Raw genomic sequence first — 26,624 nt, 5'->3', positions numbered from 1 at the left:
GCAACCATCAACTATTAACACAGGTAGACTGAGAGACTGGTGTCTCTGAAAGGTTTATGAGGATAAAAAACCCGTAGGCTAGTGTTGTTGTTGTATGCAGTACCATGTGTTGCCACAAACTGTTGTAGGTGGGTAATGATTTATCTGGACTGAGAGCTCACCTGGCTAAAGAGGTGGGGCAGCACAGTGTCTGGAAGAGCACTGGTGAAACCAGACAGCTGGAGAGAGGGAGAGAGAGAGAGAGAGAGAGAGAGAGAGAGAGAGAGAGAGCGAGAGAGGGGGGGAGAAAGAGACAGAGACAGAGAAAGAGAGAGAGAGAGAGAGAGAGAGAGAGAGCGAGAGCGAGAGCGAGAGAGGGGGGGGGAGAGAAAGAGACAGAGACAGAGAAAGAGAGAGAGGGGAGGGAGGATGACAGAGAGATATTATTTCCTTGCACCCATTGCAACAAGAGCAGCCATTTTGATAGTTGGGATAAAATGGCTGTTTTAAAGGTAACTATGTTTACGTGTTTTCCACAGAGATCCAGTGTCTGCTACCTTGCCAGTGGCCCAGTCGATCCAGCCCTTCCCGTTGGGGTCGATGTTGAGCAGCACCAGGCCCTCCACCAGGTCAGGGAAGATCAGCTGAGGACAGAGCAGAGCAGGGGTCTGTTATGTTAGATACACCTGGGATCATCAGGCAACATAAATATGAAATATATGGACAAGCAAAGAACAACAACAGGGAATAATTTACAGCAAATTTGGCCAGGATGTAGGCGCCTGCTCCAACTCCAATGCCCAAGATGCTCTTGAATCTGGAAAATTAGAATGGTTTGAATTACTTTAAAGGTTTATCAGTTGTATTAATTCATTCAAAGTTCAACTATACACTCTTAGAAACAAAGGTGCAATCTAGAACTTAAAAGGGTTATTCTGCTGTCCCCATAGGAGAACCCTCTGAGTAACACTTTCTGGTTCCGGGTGGAACCCTTTTGGTTCCAGGTAGAACCCTTTTGAGTTCCATGTAGAACCCTTTACACAGAAGGTTCTACATGGAACCAAAAAGAGTTATCCTATGGGGACAGCAGAATAACCCTTTTGGAACCCTTTTTTCCAAGAGTGTATGGATGATGAATGTACTGTTTAGTAGGAGAGAAAGGAAGGGGAGGCCCACTCACCCAAAGTGCTGCACTACGCTGGGCAGCATGCCTGCCAGCTGGTCCATGGTGGGGTACTGGTACCTGTGGAGAGGTAAGGACCTTTAGTTAAACAGTGAGATGGCAGAGAGAGACATCACTGTAGAAATGATTGTCTATATGCATATTCCAGTCAATACAATACAACAACGGAGGTGTAAGGAAACATGCATACTTGTGTGTGTCTGTGTGTCTAACGTGTGTGCATGTGAATGTGGAGGTACTATATATTACCCCTGTGGCATCTGAGAGGCTCCAATCTGCTGTCCAGGAGCATCCACATGACACACCACAAAGTGCTTGGTGATCTCCTGCATGTCCTCATTGTGGAAGAAGCTGTTGAAGCACAGCTTGTCTGTGGAGGGCAGAGACAGAGGGAGAGACAGAGAGGCGAAACACATGAAATATGCACTAAAGAGAGAGAACCTTGAAGGTGGCCATCTGTGCCATTGACAGGGAGAATAGATGTGACAGGTATGAAAGAATGGGCAATCAGGTTTCACTGGGACTCATTCCATCATCATCATCTGGATGCTTGAGAAGTCTTCCAGTAAGTCAGAGTAAATATAACCCAATCTATTTTGATATACTGCACTTAAACTGAGACATTTAACATTTATATAGTACCTCTTCAAATCTGCAACTGTATCAACAACTCTGATATCAACACCTCTGATATCAACAACTCTTATATCAACAACTCTGATATCAACAACTCTGATTTCAACACCTCTGATATCAACAACTCTGATATCAACACCTCTGATATCAACAACTCTTATATCAACAACTCTGATATCAACAACTCTTATATCAACAACTCTGATATCAACACCTCTGATATCAACACCTCTGATATCAACAACTCTGATATCAACAACTCTTATATCAACAACTCTGATATCAACAACTCTGATTTCAACAACTCTGATATCAACAACTCTGATATCAACACCTCTGATATCAACACCTCTGATATCAACAACTCTTATATCAACAACTCTGATTTCAACACCTCTGATATCAACAACTCTGACATCAACAACTCTTATATCTTCAACTCTTATGTAAACAACTCTTCTATCAACAACTCTGATACCAACAACTCTTCTCTCAACAACTCTGATACCAACAACTCTGTTTCCCCCCTCCCACCACCGCTGATGTCCTTCTTGTCTTCTGTTTGTGGTGAGTCAGTCAAAAACAGCACTGTTCTACTCAATGGAGCTAAGAAGGTGATAAAAACACTGAGACATTAATGCCATCTCATCAAAAACCAACAAACATCATTACACAGGCCAATTAACCAATAACCGGACAGAAATTAAAAAGCTTAAATGTGATGAAGCTAATGTGTTCTGTGCTATTGAATTTACCTGGCAGCAATGGCTGCGAGGTGATTCTGATTCGCCCACACACAGTCAGCAATAGAAGACCATTAGTCTTCATCTTCCACAGGCGTATTGTCTCCCTGTGGAAACTTGACCCATCTCCTCCCCAACACAGCAGAAGGACACAGTACAGGAGCAACAGAGCCATATATAGGCCAGTGTCTCCTCTATTCTGTCTCCTTCTCTCCTCTGTTCTCCCCCCCCCCCCTCCTGTGTCTGTGTAGACTGAGTCAGGCTGCAGCATTGTGGTTCCTGGCAGTGCATACTAATACCCCAGCTGCAGCTGCAGAGGGAAGGAGGCAGGCAGTAGAGCAGCTGATCTACAGCGCCGCAATGCTGATTATCCCCCAACAACAACCCCACCCTGCCTGCCTTCATGCCCCCCTCCCTCCCCTCGCTTTAACACTGTATGGGATGTATGGGATAGGGATGTTTTTCTGACCTACATTTCTCCCTCTCCCTCCCTTTCTGTTGCTCTTTCTCTTTTTCTCTCTCCATCATCCTTTAATTATCCAATCCTTTATTGAATTATGGACCACTCTGACAGACAGTGTTATCTTGTGGAATGCAGGTTGTGTTGGCAATTATAATAGACACACTGGATCTTTTGTGGGAACATATTTCAAATTGCAGTTAGCTGGTAATGTCATTTTGTTGTAATGTAGAAGAAATATTGTGTTTAGTATCTATGAGTCATTCTGACCCCTGACACGACATCCTGCAAACTGCAGCAATATTGAAAAGTCGTCCCCATCCACCAATTAGAGGAGCAAACGAGCAGGCTCTGTGGGGAGGTAGTAACAGACATTCTGGGTAAAGTGTCTGGCGTCTGATTGTAACATACTGTAGCTACACGCTCTGAGACCACCATCTGCAGGAGACATACAGCACGAACATGCACCTCCCTACAATTCCAAACCAACACGTCTCTGGTACACGTCCTCTATTCATTTCAATGTGTTGATTGTTGGAGAAATTGCTTGAGCTTTTCACTTTGAAAAGTAAGAATGCCAATGGTCCAATATTCTAGAACACTGCTGTGCGTACGCATACTCGTTTGGTACAGTACACTAATAGACCCTTAAAGGCAGAGAGAGATTCATACTGTCTGTCTGCACTCTGCAGTGGGCTGGCTGGATGGCTGTCAGGGAATGACATAACTCCCAGAATGGAGTCCCATTATCACCTCAGATAACAGGCTGACAGCTCCACAGATATCTCTGCCAGGTCACACCATGAACAACACTCTGAGGAAGTGTGGAGTGAAGCTTCCTGGAACCAGCTGCAGGTCACTGTCGTGTGACTGATGATGGTGCAACACAGACATGATCACGCACACATGGAGCACACCCACAAAACACGCAGGCACACACACACACACACACACACACACACACACACACACACACACACACACACACACACACACACACACACACACACACACACACACACACACACACACACACACACACACACACACACACACAGGTAGAGGGACAATGTGTACTCACGGTTAAGCCCAACATGGAGCACACCCACAAAACACAGACACACACACACGCACGCACACGCACACACACACACACACACACACACACACACACACACACACACACACACAGATAGAGAGCCAATGTGTACTCACGGTTAAGCCCAACATCGTGGTAGGTGAGGATGGCAGGCTTGTTTCCTTTGGGTGCACCACGGATCACCACATGAAGCATCCCATAAGGAGTCTCAATGTCATGTTCCTGAAACAAACAAATGCTTATTTCTAATGGGAATGTATAGATTTACACTCACAGAGACATACTGTACCTTCAGACAGACAATCTTGGGTTCACTGATGAGCATAGAGAGTTACTATCACCCAATAACTATGACTGATATAATAGGCTGCATACTCAACTGTCTGCCTCTGATCAACATAAAAGCTTTATGGATTCACATGGGAATGCTGATAGAGATGACTGACAACACGGTGTATATAGAGTACTGCAAAGACATGTCTGGTCCACACTATGTGTATAATATTCTGCTCTGGTGAGGGGGAGGAAACATTCTGTGCAGCATACTCCCACACAGTCACTCACACAAAACACACACACAAGCTCACACACACACACAAGCTCACACACGCACACGCCTCATACACACACAGACTCCTGTACTCACATATACAGTCACACACCCATATGCCCATACTCACAAACACACACGCATACTGTACCAGCATACTCACACAGCCAACGCTCCTGTCCCATGTATATAGAGACATTAAACACTGGACACTTTCTGTTTCTTTTATACTGTTTTTCACACTGATTTATATACTGGATTCTCCACATAGCTCATTCTAATATGTCTGTACATTGCATTTGTGTTCCACTGTTTGTACACACCGTGTATTTATACACTGGATTCTTGACATAGTGAATATATCTACTGCTGTACATATCATTCTTAGTATATATTTTCGGTGTATATACTCCTAGACTGCGTGTGGATGACTGATACAGTGTGATTCAGGGTGTTAACTGCATTTGTTCTGACATTTCTTGATTTCTTGAGGGCAGTGTAGTGAAACGTCCAAAATGGCATCCTATTCCCTATATACCTTTGACAAGAGCTCTATGGGCCCTGGTCAGAAGTAGTGCACTAAATAAGGAATAGGGTGCCATTAAGGATGCAGCCATAGTCTGTCATGGAAAGTGCACCCTAACCACGCAACATTCTGGCACCCAATATATCTGACAGTATTCTGCAGTGAAGCTATACATTTGCAGGTTCTGCGGTACAGTTAATCACCTGTAATATCTGTTGTCTCTTTTGTCTTTGTTGAACATGAATTGCTTACGTGAACGATTGACAGATACAATGTAGGTCAACAAGGTCACATCGGGCGCTAAAGATTATGCGACACACGACTGGAGTATGATAGGGGTTGATAGAATGGGTAAAAATGATTTGGTATTTTCTGTATGGCTGCCTGTCTGAAATATCATAGACAAAGACCACCTCGGTGGGGAACAATAGACTGCAGGTAAAAACAGCGCCTGTATCACATACTGCAAACACTCCCTCCATCCCTTCCTCTCTCAGTCCCTTCCGTGCTCCCTTTCTCTCTCACTCATCTTCCTCTCTCGCTCACTTCTTCTCTCAGTCCCTCCCTCTCATCTTCCTCTCTCACTCCCTTCCTTCTGGCTCCCAAGGTCAGAGAGACGTTTGTCCTAGTACAGAATAATTAGGCAACTCACAAGACTTACAGGCATCTCAGATACACACTCACTCTCAGGTCTATTTCCCTGTTTAGACATGCATGTGTGGCAGAATGCATTATTGTTTGTCGCAGCATTAGTGTGTCAGCTTGTCTCCACGAAGACTCATACATTACATGGCTGATCATTAGAGGAACACAATAACAGTACAACAACCATTGCAGTATGCATGATTACCCCGTACATTCAATTAGTTCATAAAACATTAAATATAAGCACAACTAGAGAACTAATATTTCAACATGAATCTTTTACAGATGATCTTATCCAATGCACAATTATTCCAGAGTATTACAACAGCAGGGTACATCATAGATGTAGCTAGTTATTTATTCCAGAGTATTACAACAGCAAGGTACATCATAGATGTAGCTAGTTATTTATTCCAGAGTATTACAACAGCAGGGTACATCATAGATGTAGCTAGTTATTTTTGATAAGATATTAACATGATATGAGAACATGAATAAGGTAAGAGGTGGGTATGTATGTGCATGACATACATATCCATGAACAAAGGTGTTTATTAATGAAGACCTACTATGGTAGTGGATTCACTTCCCCTTCATCAAAATATCCTCACTCTATCAACCAAAATATGCCGAGTCATCCACGCGCCGGCAGAAACATTGAACACACTCAAGCAGTCACACAGTATAAACCTGTAGATACATTATACTGTCACTCACCCCGTCCCAGCATTCAGGCATGGTGCCTCAGTAAGCGTGCTCAGTGGTGGAGGAGAAAGAGGAGGAAGAATGGCAGGAGGAGGAGGAGGAGGAGGAGCAGCCAGTGGAGACGAGACAGACAGACAGACAAACAGACAGAGCCAGTCCTCTCCTGTAGTGGGACTAGGTCCTGGCTTTAGAGCAGAGCCTGCTGGGGGATTCTGCTGGTGGTCTCTTTGTCTCGTCTTGTCTTGTCTCGTCTAGCCTCTTCCTGCTATGGGGCTGAGCGCTGCAGTGCTGTGCCCCCTCTCTTCCCACGACACCTTATAAACCCCACCATGAGGGCGTGCCGAACTCAAGCCTATTCTCTGCCAGTGCTGCCTCTCTGCACATGATTGGTTGGCTGCTCTGTCAGTCACAGCAGGTTCTCTACTGTGCTCTTATTTTGCTCTCTCATCAGCACCATTGCTCTGTTTCAGGAGAAGATGGCTTATCTCCCTCTCTCTTTCGCTCCCTCATTGACCATGTCCTCCCTGTCTCCTTTCCTTTCCCATCCCTCTTATCGCTCCTTAACCATCATGGGCGGTGATGCATAAACAAATGCTTAGCATGCAGTGAGATTTATCTTTTACATATAAAAATTAAACAGAGAACAGTGACGTCTCTTTCTGTCTCTGTGCAGCAGCAGCAGCCGCCATTAGGCTCATCAATGCCTCTGTATAATGGGACATTGATGGGACAGTAAGTGGCCATAGGTCACCAGTAGAGCGGAGCAGAGTACTGTATGTGCGTGCGTCTACTCAGAAAGCAGGGGATAATGGAACAGTGCTGACTACAGATCAGTATGGCAGCAGTGGCTCTCTCTGCTGTAGGTTACATTTATTCACACCAGCAGCCATTGTCCATATTCTCCACAACATCCATTTGTTCTCTCTCTCGTCGGTCTCCGCCTTTCCTGTGTACAGAGAACTTAGCAAGCTGACTCAACTGGAAACTCTCCATGTCTCTTTCTAGCTCGGTCCCCCTTTTCTGCGGAAGAGAGGGATTAACCCACTCCCCGGCTGACTCAACATTTCCAGTCTTCATTAAATACACAACCTCGTTCTCTCACCCATAATCATATGCACTGTCATCACACACACATGCAAGGACACCTCAGAAAAACACACATACAAACATTTACAACAGCACCTAGATCTTCTGCACAGATTATGTCAGACTTGGGCCCTGACAGGAAATGGTGTTCCAAAAAAAGATCCAGTTGCCAGGAACACAAATTCAATTTCCATCTAGACAACCGTTGCCCAAGAGCACACAAAAAGCCATACATACCTCGGCCTGAACATCAGCACCACAGGTAACTTCCACAAAGCTGTGAACGATCTGAGAGACAAGGCAAGAAGGGCTCTCTACGCCATTAAAAGGAACATAAAATTCGACATCCCAATTAGGATCTAGCTAAAAAATACTTGAATCAGTTATAGAACCCATTGCCATTTATGGTTGTGAGGTCTGTGGCCGCTCACCAACGTATAATTCACAAAATGGTACAAACACCAAATTGAGACTCTGCATGCAGAATTCTGCAAAAACATCTTACAATGTACAATGTAAAACACCCAACAATGCATGCAGAGCAGAATAAGGACGATACCCACTAATTATCAAAATCCTGAAAAGAGCAGTTATATTCTACAACCACATGAAAGGAAGCGATTTCTAAACCTTCCATAAATAAGACATCACCTGGAGAGAGATTCATCTAGAGAAGAATCTCCTAAACAAGCTCGTCCTGGGGCTCTGTTCACAAACACACTCACAGAGCCCCAGGACAGCAACACAACTACACCCAACCAAATCATGAAAAAAACTCAAAGATAATTACTTGACACATTGGAAAGAATTAACCCAAAAAAATGAACAAACTGGAATGCTGTTTGGCCCTAAACAGAGAGTACACAGTGGAAGAATACCTGACCACTGTGACTGACCCAAGATTAAAGAAAGCTTTGACTATGTACAGACTCAGTGAGCATAGCCAGACTCAGTGAGCATAGCCAGACTCAGTGAGTATAGCCAGACTTAGTGAGCATAGCCTTGCCGTAGGCAGACCTGGCTCTCAAGAGAAGACAGGCTATGTGCACACTGCCCACAAAATGAGGTGGAAACTGAGCTGCACTTCCTAATCTTCTGCCAAATGTATGACCATATTAGAGACATATTTCCCTCAGATTACACAGACCCACAAAGAATTTGAAAAAAAATCTAAATTTGACAAACTCCCATATCTATTAGGTGAAATACCATAGTGTGCCATCACAGCAGCAATATTTGTGACCTGTTGCCACACGAAAACGGCAACCGGTGAAGAACAAACCACAAGAAAAGGGCGCCCATTGAAGAACAAACCCATATTAATGTTTATTTATTTTCCCTTTTGTATTTGAACTATATCCACATAGTTACAACACTGTACATAGCCATAATATGACATTTGAAATGTCTTTATTCCTTTGAAACTTTTGTGAGAAATGTTTAATGTTCATTTTCGATTGTTTATTTCACTTTTGTTTATTATCGATTTCACTTGCTTTGGCAATGAAACATACAGTATGTTTTCCATGCCAATAAAGCCATTTGAAATGAATTGAGTTGAGAGGGTGAGAGAGGGGGGAAGAGGGGGGCAGAGGGGGAGGTGAGAGAGGGGGGAGGTGACACTGGAGGTATCAGACAGAGGGGAGAAAGGATTAGTCATATCTTTTTCATCGCTACGTGGATTCGTGTTAAAATAGACTCTGAACATCACGGTACAGAAATCAACTTCTAAGGACTTCAAAACTACTGTGGTTCTGCACTGTGTGAGAGCTGCTGTGTGATAGTGAATGATTCCATCAGTATGTAGTAGTCCCAACTCATATTAGTCCCAACTCATATTAGGCTCTGCCACTTCTCCTTCTCCCCATCTTCTTCCCTCTTCTCCTCCCAATGAGTCACCATGGTTACATGGGTGAGTGCAGAGCACAGGAGGTTGGTGGCACCTTAATTGGGGAGGACTGGCTAGTGGTGAGGAGCGGAAGTTGTGCAATGGGATCAAATAGGTTAAACACATGGTTTCCAGGTGTCTGATGCCATTTTATTTGCTGCGTTCTGGTCATTATTATGAGCCGTTTCCCCCTCAGCAGCCTCCTGTGATGGACAGTAATAACAACAACCAGAGAAGGATAGAGAGAGAAAGAGAGTACGGTACTTTGGAAATATAGAAAACAGTTTCAGTACCTTCCAGTCTCCAATGGGCATCAGGGTCTCACAGTTCTCCTAGAGAGAGAGAGAGAGAGAGAGAGAGAGAGAGAGAGAGAGAGAGAGAGAGAGAACGAACAGAAACACAATGTCAACTGACGCTCATTATGACACAGTGACTCTGGTTAAACCTATGAGACGCCACAGGGCTGAGAAGGCTGTTCGAGATGAAGGGATGGATCCAGAGAGTAACATAGATAGATGCTGTGTGGGTCTAAACAAAACAGACAGTAGTTAGAGCAGGAAAGAGAAGGCTCAGGGAAAGGAGAGACAGAAAGATGCCTTTCCCTGCCCGAAGAGTCAAACCAGAACCCTAGCATTCCCCTAGACGTCAGTGCAACAAGAAAGACATGCTCTATAGAGGTTAAATACTGTATATAGAGGTTATATATAGAGGTTATATCTATAGAGGTTATCAATAGAGGTTATATCTATGGAGGTTATATATAGAGAGGTTATATATAGAGGTTATATCTATTGAGGTTATATCTATAGAGATAATATAGAGGTTATATCTATAGAGGTTATATCTAGAGAGGTTATATATATAGAGGTTATATCTATAGAGGTTATATCTAGAGAGGTTATATATATAGAGGTTATATCTAGAGAGGTTATATCTAGAGAGGTTATATATAGAGGTTCTATCTAGAGAGGTTATATCTAGAGAGGTTATATATATAGAGGTTATATATAGAGAGGTTATATCTAGAGAGGTTATATATATAGAGGTTATATCTATAGAGGTTATATCTAGAGAGGTTATATATAGAGGTTATATCTAGAGAGGTTATATATTTAGAGGTTATATCTATAGAGGTTATATCTATAGAGGTTATATATATAGAGGTTATATCTATAGAGGTTATATATAGAGGTTATGTCTATAGAGGTTATATATAGTTATATATATAGGTTAAATCAGGTTAATCTGTATATATATAACCTCTCTAGATATTATATATATAGGATATAAATAGAGGTTATATCTATAGAGGTAAAAAAAAAAAATATATATATATATATATATATATATATATAGGTTATATATATAGGTTATATAAAAATGATTTATATATAGAGGTTATATCTATAGAGGTTATATTTAGAGATTCTGTATATAGAGGTTATATACAGAGGCTATATCTATAGAGGTTATATATAGAGGTTTTGTATATAGAGGTTATATCTATAGAGGGTATTTATATAGAGAGGTTATATCTATGGAGGTTATATCTATAGAGGTCATTTATATATAGAGGTTATATCTATAGAGGTTATATATAGAGAGGTTATATATAGAGGTTATATATATTGAGGTTATATATATATATAGAGGTTATATATATTGAGGTTATATATATAGAGGTTATATATATAGAGATTATATATATTGAGGTTATATATATAGAGATTATATATATTGAGGTTATATATATAGAGGTTATATATATTGAGGTTATATATATAGAGATTATATATATTGAGGTTATATATATATAGAGGTTATATATAAGTGTTATATGTAAAGGTTATAAGGTTATATGTAGAGGTTATATCTATAGAGGGTATTTATATAGAGAGGTTATATCTATAGAGGTTATATATAGAGAGGTTATATATAGAGGTTATATATAGAGAGAGCTTATATCTATATAGGTTATTTATATAGAGGTTATATATATAGAGGTTATATATATTGAGGTTATATATATATAGATTATATATATAGAGATTATATATATTGAGGTTATATATATAGAGGTTATATCTATAGAGGTTATATATAGAGAGGTTATATATAGAGGTTATATATAGAGAGAGCTTATATCTATAGAGGTTATATATATAGAGATTATATATATTGAGGTTATATATATATAGAGGTTATATATAAGTGTTATATGTAAAGGTATAAGGTTATATGTAGAGGTTATATATAGAGAGGATATATAGAGAGAAGTTATGTATTTATATATAGAGGTTATATATAGAGAGGTTGTATATAATAGAGAGATGATATATATAGGGTATACTGTAGTTGAATCAGAACAAGCATCGTTAGAGTGGTTTAAGAAAAAAAGTCCCCTAACCCTTAGAGATCCTGAAGGTGCAATCCTAGTGCATTCATATACAGTGGTTTCAGGAAACACAAAAGGATTATACATAAAAACACAGATGAGGTGAAAAAAAGAAGAAAGTTGTCACATGGTTGCATTATTATCAGAACACTTCAGCAGTCCATTGATAGAGGGTGATGCCATTAAGATCAGAGACACGACTAGAGAGAATAGGTATGTCATGCACTTGTTCTTAGAGGAGAGACAGCAGGTTAGGTGCTTCAGTGGGGCGATTGGACCAGCAGGTGTCACTCTTGTCCTCTGGAGCCCAGATGTGACTGCAGTAGCACAGCATGGTGGGGGAGGGAGCTGTGGCACTGTGCTGGTGGTGGCTGGATGCATGTTGTTCTTAAGGAAGTTGAACATTTCTCTATATGAAATGATCCTGTGTGATTATCTGGAAGTTTGACACCCTGCTGATTCTATTACTATAGGCTTTAGGCCTCCATATTTCTGTGACTCAGCATGTGTTGCAGGTGAGGATAAGCTATGTAAAGGAGCAACCAACAGCACAGCTGAAGGAATCCGAGATTTGGTGCCCCAAATCTGTCCCCCTGCAGGGCGTGTTCTGGGTGTGTAATTATGCACCCACTGGACTGATTGCGGGTCTGGCGGAGCCAGTGCCGCCTGATCACATGCCATTGTTGTTGGGGGTGGCTTGAGGAAGAGGGGGCGGTGAGGGGTGCAGGGTTTGCACAGGGGAGTGCGTTCTTACACCACCCTTGGTCTCTCTGTGTCATAAACACAAACAGAGCTGTGTTACAATGACTGATCAGTCCACCTCAGAGGTCCAGGTCGGGAGAGACCTGGAGGGGTGAAGACTACAGATGTAGGATCTTAATTTGAGCCAGTTTGCTACAGCAGGAAAATAATCCTGCAGCAGTAAAATAAACCTGCAGCAAAAGGAAATATGATTTATTTTGTGGATTATAATTAATGGCCAATTTTTGTATGGTAATACATTTGAAGTTTAGGGCAAATCAAGTATGACATTTTAAAGTGGAAAACCTTAAATACACTACACATTTGCCTTTCCTGTTGTGTAGGAACATTCTCATCAACAAAAGAGATCAAATTAAGATCCTACATCTCTACCTAACAGAACTGGGAGGTCATGACCCACGTAGAGGAGGACAAGAGAGGCAAGGCTGTCTGGATAAGCTGCTGTCATGATGTCATCCTGATCAAATCAGAACACAGTCTTTTAAAGGAAACAAATGAATCTGGGTCACACATCCACTCCACATAGCTCTTTACTTCAATATGCACTGTAAGTCCTCATGGTTAATTACCACTACGTAATAATCAGCAATAATCAACATTGCTTTGATTAACACATTTTTACTTGTGTTTTAACGGCCACTGTCTTGATATTGTCTGAGTAATCAGTTTCTCCACTCTGTCAATCATTATCAAGAATGTCAGTGAAGTGTATAAATGACTGTGACATATCCTCTCAGACAGTTGGCATTTTAATCAATGTGATTAGCAGTTCTTTTCTCTACTGATGCCACCTCTCTTCTGCTCCTCATGTTCAGTCACAGCATTCAAGAGTTTACTGAATGACTTATTATGCTAAGAGAAGTATACTGTTGCAGTCACTGGTTTTTGTAAGACCTTGCAGCCTCTCAACTCCCCCATCCTTTCACACTCCTAAATGTGAATATTAATGCAGCGTACGATGAATCCCTCCTACACAATTAAACACATTTTCTGTTTCCCAACCAGGACACACACAAATACACTATTATATCAACTACACACACTCGCACAAAGGCACAAAAATAAATGAGCATTCCAATGCATGCACGCACAAAATAACTAACAAAGGGCCTCCCGGGTGGCGCAGTGGTTAAGGGTGCTGTACTGCAGCGCCAGCTGCGCCACCAGAGACTCTGGGTTCGCGCCCAGGCTCTGTCGTAACCAGCCGCAATCGGGAGGTCCTTGGGGCGATGCACAATTGGCCCAGCGTCGTCCGGGTTAGGGAGGGTTTGGCCGGTAGGGAAATCCTTGTCTCATCGCGACTCCTGTGGCGGGCTGGGCGCAGTGCACGCTAACCAAGGTTGCCAGGTGCACGGTGTTTCCTCCGACACATTGGTGCGGCTGGCTTCCGGGTTGGATGGCGCTGTGTTAAGAAGCACAGGTTGTGTATCGGAGGACTTTCAACCTTCATCTCTCCTGAGCCCGTACGGGAGTTGTAGCGATGAGACAAAATAGTAGCTACTAAAAACAACTGGATACCATGAAATTGGGGAGAAAAAGGGGTCAAATTCAATAAAAAAAAACTAACAAACAGACACACACACACACACACACACACATATAGAAAATGCTCACCATCTCAGTGTCTTGTCCTCTTTGTTCTTGCAGTAGGGGTTTCTCCTCAGTAAATTGCTGCTCCTTCATCCCAGCCATCCTGGAGAGCAACCTGCAATCACCATAGCAATGCACACCTGAGATTACATAGCCCACTTTGTTACTTTAGTAAAACCTCTTAAATCCATCCACCAACTCAAATCCCTGCAGCAAACCCCTATCATAAGGTTTCTTCCCCCAATAATTATCTACAATATATCAACCATGGTTTCTGTGGCTGGGCGAGTCCATTTTCTACTTTTTCCAATATAATTGATTCACCAGCCTCCCAATGTTTCCTTAGTCCCTTTAGGTTGGACATGTAAAGGGAGGTGCACGGATGCACAGTATCTGAATGGAGAATACATTCTGGTGTACATTAGAGAATACATTCTGGTGTACATTAGAGAATACATTCTGGTGTACATTAGAGAATACATTCTGGTGTACATTAGAGAGTACATTCTGGTGGAAAACAGATGTAACTGTAGTAGTCTGTTCTCTTTGGGTCTCCAGTGGTTTCAGCTCATGGATGGGTCATAGACTGTTGAAGACAGCAGGTCTGAGGACCCAGCCTGACAGTCAGACAGTGAGCTTCCCCATTAGGATATAATTCAACTCCAGCAGTGTGGCTGATGTCAGTGGACACAGAGGCACCGCTAAACCCATTTAGAACAGAGCAGAATGTAACTTTTATTTAACTAGGCAAGCCAGTTACAGTTTTTTACAATCACTTTGAAACTAATTTTGGAACCTTGATGTCATTTTTCAAAACTCTAGACACAAAACTCATAACCAATGATCAAATTGCAAATTTTTCAAAACTAACACTTTTTCCAACTGCTTGGATAGAATACACATACAGCAAATATCATCTGTTCATTGAACTAAAATCAGTGTTTAAAATGACACAACTTAACATCAAAGTATTACCATTTCAAAATGCAATTCACACATTACATCTGAGATGACTGTCTATTCATTTCATTACAATGATTTAACTATCAATTGATACAACTGCTCAAAATGATAAGTAACTGTTGCATTACTCTTAATGCATAGTTTTATGGAAACTGACAAACAATATTCCATGTTTAGATCATGAAAGTTTCAGGATAACGAGATCCATTGACACCAATTACCGTGGAACATGAACCAATTGGACTACATTATCTATGGATGTAATATTTCATAATCATTCTTTATCAGACACTGTTTCTATGGTCCGATGTATCACTTTTCATGACCATGTTTTCAGATTTGACATTACTGTACACTCACCAGCCACTTTATTAGGTACACCTATCTAGTACTGGGTAGGACCCCCTTTTGCCTCCACAACAGCCTGAATTATTCACAGTGTTGTATGTTAAGAGATCCCCTTCTGCACACCACTGTTTTAAACAGCTGTTATTTGAGCATTTGTGGCCTTTCTGTTAGGTTGAATGAGTCTGGATGTCCTCTGACGTCTCTCATTAACAAGGTGTTTTTCCCACAGAACCGCCTCTCACTGAATGTGTTTTGTTTATCGTACCATTCTCTGTCAGTCTCTAAACTCTAGAGACTGTAGTGCGTAAAAATCCCAGGAAGGCAGCTGTTTCTGAGGTGCTGGAATCACCATGTGTGGCATCAACAATCATACCACGGTCAAAGTTGCTTAGATTACTCATCTTGCTCGTTCTAATGTTTGGTCGAACAACAACTAAAGCTCCCTACTCTATATACTCTATATATTGAGTTGCAGGCAGCCACATGATTCGCTGTTCGAATGTAACCTTCCTTGATGGGCTAAACCAGGTCTGTAGAGCTGAAGGTATGACCTATGTCATTGTGTGGGATAATGTCAGGTTCCACCATGCTCAAATGGTGCAAGCATGGTTTCAGGCTCAACCACAATTTACCACCCTGTACTTACCCCCATACTCTCCTTTCCTTAACCCGATTGAGGAAGTTTTCTCCACATGGAGGTGGAAGGTATATGATAGGCGCCCTCACGAACAAGCCACCCTTCTCCAGGCCATGGATGACGCATGCAATGACATCAGGACAGACCAGTGTCAGGCCTGGTTTCGCCCTGCCCGAAGATTCTTCCCTAGATGTTTGGCTAATGAAAACATCCATTGTGATGTGGATGAGAACCTGTGGCCAAATCCACAAGACAGAATTGATGGAAATGTAGAAGTACAGTAATCAATGTTTTGTTTTTTACAGTAAGCCAGGTGAGGAACACTGCAGTGATGTTTTACAGTAAGCCAGGTGAGGAACACTGCAGTGATGTTTTACAGTAAGCCAGGTGAGGAACACTGCAGTGATGTTTTACAGTAAGCCAGGTGAGGAACACTGCAGTTGACCTTGAACTGTTTTTTCTTTTTTTGTTGCTAATTATTTTTGCTTTGATTCAAAGAAACCTGTTGTGATTTTATTGTATTTCATCAATAAATTTCATATTTTGTTCAATGTGTCTGTAGTATTCTCTCTACTAGTCCTTTTACAGTGATGTATTTACATGTAGTAGCATAATGAAACATGTATCACATATTTTGTACTACAATATTTAATGATTGTACGAACAACTACACAGTGAAACTATCGGTATCTTGTGTGTGGGTGATCTAAATGAATGTTCATATGGTATTTCATGATAAATAAGTTATTTGAACCAATGATTCTGCAAGTGCCAGGTTTCTTTAAAGATATTAATGCACAATGCAATGTTTTGAACATTGGACAGCCTGTGTTACAAGTGATGACCGTTTTGAGTTTTGTGTCTAGAGTTTTGAAAAATGACCACAAGGTTCTGAAATTAGTGCCAAAGTGATTGTTAAAAACTGTAAGAACAAATTCTTATTTACAATGATGGCCGACACTGGCCAAACCCGGACGACGCAGTACCAATTGTGCGCTGCCGTATGGGGACTCCCAATCACGGCCAGGTGTGAAACAGCCTGAAATACAGCCAATGCACACACGGACTCACACACTCAAGCACAAATATGCGAGTGCACACACACACACTCACAGTTACAGGTAGACATTGCATATACACATTGTGCATGCACACACAGACACATCAACAAAACAAATGCAACAAGATAAAAGAAAGCTTATTGAATAAAACATTTACAGATGAGCAAGACGTAAAGGTAAAGAAGCAGTAATGAGAGGCTGCCAGCACAATAAGCATCTACAGTATGGGTAATATGGAAACCTATGAGACTAACAACTAGTCCTTCCTGGATTAAATACCTTACTGGCAGAAATGTAGACTCAGGTATCACCAAAAGATTTTCTGTTTGAGTCTCCCTTCCTTCTTCACACTATGACAGGTTGTTTAATGACTGGGATGCAATAAAAACAACAGCTGGACAGCTCTCTCTCTCTCTCTCTCTCTCTCTCTCTCTCTCTCTCTCTCTCTCTCTCTCTCTCTCTGCCAGCAGCAGTTTCCAAACCTGTCTTTGTGTAGCATGAACACCCTTAAAACGACAAAACCCAGATGCAGACAATCCAAAATAAAAGTAATTTTCAGATACTTGAAAACAAAACCACTCTTATCTTTGCGACAACACTGTTGCTGTTCTCTGTTTGAAAGTGACCTTTGCTTATAAGCATGACAATGAGCCCATGATCAGTTTTAATTAGGAACTAACCAGCCACCAACCTCATCAATCTGTCTGCTTAACTCTCTCTCTCGCTCTCTCTCTCGCTCTCTCACTCTCTCTCTCTCTCTCGCCTCCCTCCCTCCCTCCCTCCCGCCTTATATAAGATGGCTCACTGTGAAATCAATTATCATTACACAGTCTATATTTGTCCCTGTTGACGCTGTTTCAAACCCACTGATTTGGGTTTAGATGACTCATTACTTTTATTTGCTGCTGCTTTATTTCATATTCCCTAAATCCACAAATATGATTTTAGATTTTCTCTGAGGAACTATTCATCGTACTAATGAAACGAAATGAGTGGAACTTCATTTACCTAAAATGAGTCTGATCGGAAACATCAACTTCACTTTTCAGTGGTGCAGGTGGTATGTGTGTGTGCATCCATGGTCTATGGAGTCAAAAGGGCCAAGTGCTACTTCTAGGTCTCCTTTCATCCAGTGTGGGCCGGGGTCTGAATCTGAATCTGCTCTCTGAATCTGCTCTCTGAATCTGCTCTCTGAATCTGCTCCATGAATCTGATCTCTGAATCTGATCTCTGAATCTGCTCTCTGAATCTGCTCTCTGAATCTGCTCTCTGAATCTGCTCTCTGAATCTGCTCTCTGAATCTGCTCTCTGAATCTGCTCTCTGAATCTGATCTCTGAATCTGCTCTCTGAATCTGCTCTCTGAATCTGCTCTCTGAATCTGCTCTCTGAATCTGCTCTCTGAATCTGCTCTCTGAATCTGCTCTCTGAATCTGCTCTCTGAATCTGCTCTCTGAATCTGCTCTCTGAATCTGCTCCATGAATCTGATCTCTGAATCTGATCTCTGAATCTGCTCTCTGAATCTGCTCTCTTCTAGTAAAAAGAAGATGAGGTGAAGTTTATTTTTCTCCGTGAGTTTGAAGATCTTCCTTTTACAGTATTTGGTCAAGGAGGGTAAAATAAATCTGTCCTCCTTTCTCATCCCCCTCTCTCCCTCTCCTCTGTTCTTTAATCGGGCCTCGGTTCTACCCTGACCCCAGACTTTGTTGCCATGACAACTTCCAGCAGCGCTGTCGGCCCAGCCCGGCTGGGTTCTAACAGGAGCTGGTTCAGCTTCTCTTTTCCTTTTAACGTCATCTCATTTCCACCAGCTGGTCCCCCCCCCCTCAGCTATCTCAGTCTGGCTGGCAATGCTCCATTCCCACCCCATTATGTATATCTAGTGTAACAGCACTCTCCCACTCTCATGGAGTTCATAGGGTGCAGAGCTGGAGGGTTACTGAGAATCTCCCATCCATTTTTGTGTGACTCATATCTGTGATAGAGAGTGAGTGAGGCTGAGTGTGAGGGAGGGAGATAGACACAGCCAGGGTCTGAAAGAGGCTATGGGGAGATGGGGACGACAAGGCTGTGGGAAAAGCATTCTGCTGGACAGGAAATCAATGGGATGTGTATGTGGGGGGAAGCATCAGACAAAATGCACAAATTCAGAATCAATACCTGGAAACTGGGCCAGGTTCAGCTCTGTGTTATGTTTGTATACAGTGTGTGTGTGTACAGTGTGTGTGCAGTGTGTGTGTGCAGTGTGTGTATGTGTGTTTGAACAGTTTGTTTTTCCCATAAATTGAGTAAAACTGACCCAGCGGTGATCCCTAAAACATCCAGAAAGGTACTGCGACTTGATTCATGTTTTTTAAGCCTTCTTGCTGTCAGTAACATAATTAACTCTGGTCCGGCTGATTAATTAGCCAAATGGACGATAACATTAGAGAGGATTAAAGGCCAACTCATCCAAAGGAGAAAATTGCCCTTTTGCGCTCAGCAGCAGAGAGCACAGACAACACCTTCACGCTTGTGGAATCTAACAACCCAAGAAACGAAATCAATTAAACACACTAACAAATTAATATTGGAGAAAGAGAGGAAGGGAGCACAAACAAGAACACTGGTCATACCTGAGGCTTTGCGCTCACCTATGGGACATATTCCTACAGGACTGGCCGAAAGTGGTGCACTATAAAGGGAATAGGGTTCCATTTGGGAGGCAACCCTATCTCTATCTCTATCTCGATCTATCTATATCTATATCTATCTCTCTCTATCTCTATCTCTATCTCTATCTATCTCTATCTCTATCTCTATCTCTATCTATCTCTATCTCCATGTATGTGCTGCTCTCAGAGCTGGCATCAGAGACAGCCTGATAGAACAGTGGCTCCTGAGGAATCCACAGGGCTGTCGCTACAGCCTGCATGACCTGGCTTGGCCCTGCCTCCTGTCACTAGGTACCCCATGCTATGGGGCAGAGCAAGCTGGGCAGAAGGGCACGGCATATGACTCTCAATGGGACCCGTGCAAAACAGAGAAGGAAGAGGCAGGGGAGCTCTTAAAACCTTCCCGACTGACCACTACTGTTTCAGAAGACTTCATTTTTTATCGCTGCATTCGCACGTGTATAGCAAAAGATGGATCTCTTAATGATTTTAATATGAAATGCGATATAGGCCTACTGTAAACGAGCCAATAGAAAGTACCATAAGTATTGTAGGTAGATGTAGAAGTATCTGCCCTACATTGACTGCCCTGATCTTGGAAGCTTCTTGGAATCTCTTAGAAATCCAGCCCTGTTCTTCCACCTGACTGTTTTATTAAAGGTTACATAGCGGTGGATACCTACACCTGCCAGAAAATCCTGTTTTATGTCATGGTACAGTATGCTGCCAGGCCCTACATTAGATGTCAGATGTCAGCCGTTAGTGACAACAGCCTCGCCCAGTGAAGGCACACTCAATGACCAATATGTCAACTAGCTACATCATCCCCTTCAATGAAATCACCCATTCTCTGTCTATTCTAAGCTAAACATCCACAACCGTTTGACCTATAGCACGCAATGTCTCTTTATTGCCCCCCAAACTCGGGTTGTTTGATTGAGCCACACAATTTGTACTTGAGATATTGAAATCTAAAAGTAGTAAGTATGGTGGTTAGTCTCAGGAAACAAATCCAAAAGCCTAAACAGAGAAAATATGCAACAGGTTTCAACCACTTGATACCTTATGCCAAAAGACTATCAAGGAGATGATAATACTGAGTTTTTAGACTATACCACAAACCCTAAAGCAAGGACATGATTAGCATGCAAGATGTGTGGAACATGCAGTTCCGTCCAGACTGATACAACACAGTACAGAAACAGCCATGGCTGGGGTTCAAAGTTGATGGATGGTAATATAACACACATAGAGAATGTGTGCTGTGATGATTGGCTACAGCTCTTCTGACTATCATTAATAAGGCCTTAATGGGGTGATAGTGAGATACGATTCATCAAATGATGTCTTGGTCCAGTGCTCTGCTGTGATTGGTCCATGGCTCATGAGTCTCTTTCAACTTTGCCAAAAAGTGCTGAATGACTCAAAAGACATGTTCCGACACCGAGCAGCAATCAGATTCATGAGTTGTGGTCCAATGCTCTGCAGTGATTGGCCATTGGCTTGTACTCCAGCACAATGAGTTACGGTCCACAAGCTAGGCCTTGGTGTGGAACACTGCAGTCATCAGCCCATGACTTTAAGAAGGACGGACAGTGAATGGAAGGAGTGATGTACTAGATGCCAAAAACACAAGTTAAGGAAGCTATATACAGTACATGAAGTCCATTCCAGAAGGCACTACGTACATGGTCTGCAGCAGGCTCTGCGGCACCGAGCAGTTAGCCTTTGAAGAGAAGTTCCAAAACAATCCGGGCCCCATCTATCACCACAAAATAAAATCATCCAGTGGCAATTGAAAGAAAGAGGGGAAAAAGTGAACAGCAAAGTTTAAGCCATATCATCATGACTCATAGGTCGATTTTTACAGTGACAGGAGCAGAGCAGCTTTACATGGAGGAACAAACACACCGGGTATATTGCTCTTTGTGGTTTTATTCATACCCAGCAGCAGCAGAGAAACAGACCTGGTTCCGTACAGTGGGCTTTGTTGAGCTTGCATATGCTAAAGGACAAAAAGTGAACCTCATAACTGTTATTTTTACACTGTGCAGGGTGAGAATACAACCCAATAAACAGCGTGATTTAAATAACAGGAACATTGTGTCTAATGTCCAATTGTTAAAGCGTTTGATCCTATAATCAAATGTACACTATTAGGGTTCTGCACCAGTCTTATATAATACAATGAATTGGGGCTGCACCAATATGATTTCATATTATCTTGTCGACAGAAACTGTACAAATGAACAGGACATATTTCTCACAGGGTGAAAATCATACATATCAGCATTTACCTTCAGCATGCCATCCTTTTTCTGACAGATGGTGATCACTCACAACATGTCAGGCCTGACATTCAGCCTCTAATCGCCACGTTTTTCCTACAGGTCCCAGTGTGAAACTACCATTCAACAAGGCAGGCGGCCGTGCACACACAGCATGTAAATGAACATCTACAGACACACACAGGCATCAAAGGAGAGGCAACAGATATCCAATTTAAATGTCCTCTAGATGAACTCTTTATTGAGACTGTAAAACTTGTAACAGTCTATTTGGACCAGAATATCAACTGTCTTGCCTCTATCTCTAACTCTGCCACATACAATGGCCTCGGATATGAAGTGTGGTTATTTTGTGATTTGTGTGGCTGCTGTTTATTGAAGGGTAGGGTAGAACGTAAACCGTGTTCTACGGCTGACACACAACTGAACACAACAACTCAAAGCAGTTCGCTAGTCCCTTTAACTGGAAAGCAGAAGGCCTGCACCCGGTAAGAAAGTTGTCTGTATATTCTCTACATGACTTGTTAATACGCAGGCTGCCAGGGACGACTAAAGGCAGGACTGATCTATATGACGCACTCCTGTTTCTAGGGTTAATCAATTCAACCTGACGACCTCATACTCGCGCCAATGCAGAGGCTAGCACACTGTCCTACAGCACTGGGACACAGTCAGAGTCTCACTTATACAGCTAGGAGGAGACAGTAGAGGATCTGGGGGGCTAATGTCTCTGTACTGTATGTGCAGTCAATTCCCTCTCCAGTCATCTATGTAATATAACATCCTTTATGCACAAACAAAAGAGTTAAGTCAAGCTTTGCAGAAATTAGTTCTGTCATTCTATCTCATGTAGGTCTTTTGTTATCTGATCCAAACTGAGCACAGTGAACATACAAAACAGATAAGAACTTACCTGCTGTGGTGGTTTGAGCTGCTAGGGTGGCTGTTGATGCGTCTGGATTTTGCAGTGCGTCTGTTTCCCTCTCTCTTCCCCCCAGTCTGTTCTGGTCTGTGTGTCTGTGTGTGCTACAGAGAAAGGCTGTCTACTCTATGGGTTCTCTGCTACCCTCTCATCCTCCCTCCAACTCCCTCCCTCCCTGATAATAAACAGAGAGCACGTGTTATCCCCGATGATGCAGCATGAGAGCGCCACCACACTGACAGATCAGAGGCGAGGGAGGAGAGAGGAGGGGAGAGGGTGATGAAATTAAACAGGGAAGAGTGAAAGTGAATGGGAGGTAAATTAAATAGAGGATAGAGATAAGGAGAGATGCTGAGAGCCTGCTTGAGAGAAGGATATGGTCATAAAAATGAGATTTAGAGTGATAGAAGATAAAGGATAGATCATTTTGGGGTAACAATTATTGCTCTTGAAAACAGAAGAGTGAAGCTTCCACTGCACCAGTAAGTTCACAATCATGAGCTTCAGAATACTATTTTTAACTGCACCCACAAAATGACACAAAGAATATAGTACATAATGGATTTATCATTCCCTTTGACACATTTCAACTCTAGTCAGCCTCTCTCAGGCTCCCTCACACCCACACAGGCATAAACCAATACAATGGCTACCGGGGATCAGATAGTTTACTTTTGAACATGATTTTTTTTATCCTATGATATCAAAACACAGTGGACATCATGCAGACAACACTGGATCTGTGTTTGTTGCTGAATCCAGTGAGCCCCATCACATCTCTCCCCTCTCTCTACGCACTCTGTTGTCCCTTACGTCTAGATTCATGTCTGTTTTCTTCATTTCACAGTGACAAAGTGACCTACTTTAGAACATCACTGTGTGACTGACTAGACACAGAGTGTAATCAGACAGACTAGACACAGCGTGTTATCAGACTGACTAGACACAGAGTGTAATCAGACAGACTAGACACAGAGTGTTATCAGACTGACTAGACACAGAGTGTTATCAGACTGACTAGACACCGAGTGTTATCAGACTGACTAGACTCAGAGTGTTATCAGACTGACTAGACACAGAGTGTTATCAGACTGACTAGACACAGAGTGTTATCAGACTGACTAGACACAGAGTGTAATCAGACAGACTAGACACAGAGTGTTATCAGACTGACTAGACACAGCGTGTTATCAGACTGACTAGACACAGAGTGTTATCAGACTGACTAGACTCAGAGTGTTATCAGACTGACTAGACACAGAGTGTTATCAGACTGACTAGACACCGAGTGTTATCAGACTGACTAGACACCGAGTGTTATCAGACTGACTAGACAGAGTGTTATCAGACTGACTAGACACAGAGTGTTATCAGACTGACTAGACACAGAGTGTTATCAGACTGACTAGACACAGAGTGTTATCAGACTGACTAGACAGAGTGTTATCAGACTGACTAGACACAGTGTTATCAGACTGACTAGACACAGTGTTATCAGACTGACTAGACACAGTGGTATCAGACTGACTAGACACAGTGTGTTATCAGACTGACTAGACACCGAGTGTTATCAGACTGACTAGACTCAGAGTGTTATCAGACTGAATAGACAAAGAGTGTTATCAGGACTGACTAGACTCAGAGTGTTATCAGACTGAATAGACAAAGAGTGTTATCAGGACTGACTAGACACAGAGTGTTATCAGACTGACTAGACAGAGTGTTATCAGACTGACTAGACAGACTAGACACAGTGTTATCAGACTGACTAGACAAAGAGTGTTATCAGACTGACTAGACTCAGAGTGTTATCAGACTGAATAGACAAAGAGTGTTATCAGACTGACTAGACTCAGAGTGTTATCAGACTGAATAGACAAAGAGTGTTATCAGGACTGACTAGACACAGAGTGTTATCAGTTATCACTGACTAGACACAGTGTTATCAGACTGACTAGACTCAGAGTGTTATCAGACTGAATAGACAAAGAGTGTTATCAGACTGACTAGACACCGAGTGTTATCAGACTGACTAGACTCAGAGTGTTATCAGACTGAATAGACAAAGAGTGTTATCAGGACTGACTAGACTCAGAGTGTTATCAGACTGAATAGACAAAGAGTGTTATCAGGACTGACTAGACACAGAGTGTTATCAGACTGACTAGACAGAGTGTTATCAGACTGACTAGACAGTGTTATCAGACTGACTAGACACCGAGTGTTATCAGACTGACTAGACTCAGAGTGTTATCAGACTGAATAGACAAAGTGTTATCAGGACTGACTAGACTCAGAGTGTTATCAGACTGAATAGACAAAGAGTGTTATCAGACTGACTAGACTCAGAGTGTTATCAGACTGAATAGACAAAGAGTGTTATCAGGACTGACTAGACTCAGAGTGTTATCAGACTGAATAGACAAAGAGTGTTATCAGGACTGACTAGACACAGAGTGTTATCAGACTGACTAGACAGAGTGTTATCAGACTGACTAGACAGTGTTATCAGACTGACTAGACACAGAGTGTTATCAGACTGACTAGACAAAGAGTGTTATCAGACTGACTAGACACAGAGTGTTATCAGACTGAATAGACATCAGACTGAATAGACAAAGAGTGTTATCAGACTGACTAGACAGAGTGTTATCAGACTGAATAGACAAAGAGTGTTATCAGACTGACTAGACACAGAGTGTTATCAGACTGACTAGACAGAGTGTTATCAGACTGACTAGACACAGAGTGTTATCAGACTGACTAGACAGAGTCAGAGTGTTATCAGACTGACTAGACACAGTGTTATCAGACTGACTAGTGAGTGTTATCAGACTGAATAGACAAAGAGTGACAGGACTGACTAGACTCAGAGTGTTATCAGACTGAATAGACAAAGAGTGTTATCAGGACTGACTAGACTCAGAGTGTTATCAGACTGACTAGACAGAGTGACTGAAGACAAAGAGTGTTATCAGACTGACTAGACACAGTGTTATCAGACTGACTTATCAGACTGACTATCAGTAGACAGACTGAATAGACAAAGAGTGTTATCAGGACTGACTAGACTCAGAGTGTTATCAGACTGAATAGACAAAGAGTGTTATCAGACTGACTAGACACAGAGTGTTATCAGACTGACTAGACAGAGTAGACAGTGTTATCAGACTGACTAGACACAGTGTTATCAGACTGACTAGACTCAGAGTGTTATCAGACTGAATAGACAAAGTGTTATCAGACTGACTAGACTCAGAGTGTTATCAGACTGAATAGACAAAGAGTTATCAGACTGACTAGACACAGAGAATAGACAAAGAGTGTTATCAGTTATCAGACTGACTAGACAGAGTGTTATCAGACTGACTAGACACAGAGTGTTATCAGACTGACTAGACACAGTGTTATCAGACTGACTAGACACAGAGTGTTATCAGACTGACTAGACAAAGAGTGTTATCAGGACTGACTAGACTCAGAGTGTTATCAGACTGAATAGACA

The 26,624-nt window shown here is 42.0% G+C and overlaps 1 protein-coding gene across 9 annotated transcripts in view; it reads right to left on the bottom strand.

Moving 5' to 3' along the window:
- The window catches only part of LOC115109302 (protein NDRG4-like), a 30,834-nt gene extending 7,595 nt beyond the window's left edge, over positions 1-23,239 (bottom strand). For 2 of the 9 annotated variants that reach the window (XM_029634061.2, XM_029634062.2), the window contains exons 1-10: positions 23,111-23,239; positions 21,598-21,671; positions 14,272-14,362; positions 9,794-9,832; positions 4,217-4,322; positions 1,412-1,532; positions 1,160-1,222; positions 736-796; positions 537-623; positions 162-218 (exon numbers count right to left, since the gene is read on the bottom strand). In XM_029634061.2, the coding sequence (XP_029489921.1) occupies positions 162-218; positions 537-623; positions 736-796; positions 1,160-1,222; positions 1,412-1,532; positions 4,217-4,322; positions 9,794-9,832; positions 14,272-14,362; positions 21,598-21,671 (699 nt within the window). In that variant the 5' untranslated portion in view covers positions 23,111-23,239. Of the gene's footprint in view, positions 1-161; positions 219-536; positions 624-735; positions 797-1,159; positions 1,223-1,411; positions 1,533-4,082; positions 4,092-4,216; positions 4,323-6,538; positions 6,832-9,793; positions 9,833-14,271; positions 14,363-17,535; positions 17,617-21,597; positions 21,672-23,110 lie in introns of those variants that run through there. The other 7 variants (XM_029634066.2, XM_029634067.2, XM_029634063.2 and 4 more) reach the window with 6 other exon arrangements.
- Between the last annotated feature and the right edge of the window lie 3,385 nt (positions 23,240-26,624).

This window comes from Oncorhynchus nerka, linkage group LG25 (genome assembly GCF_034236695.1).
Source record: "Oncorhynchus nerka isolate Pitt River linkage group LG25, Oner_Uvic_2.0, whole genome shotgun sequence".
Taxonomy (NCBI): domain Eukaryota; kingdom Metazoa; phylum Chordata; class Actinopteri; order Salmoniformes; family Salmonidae; genus Oncorhynchus; species Oncorhynchus nerka.
The sequence above is the reverse complement of the archived record's forward strand: the minus strand, read 5'-3'. Positions and strand labels throughout refer to the sequence as shown.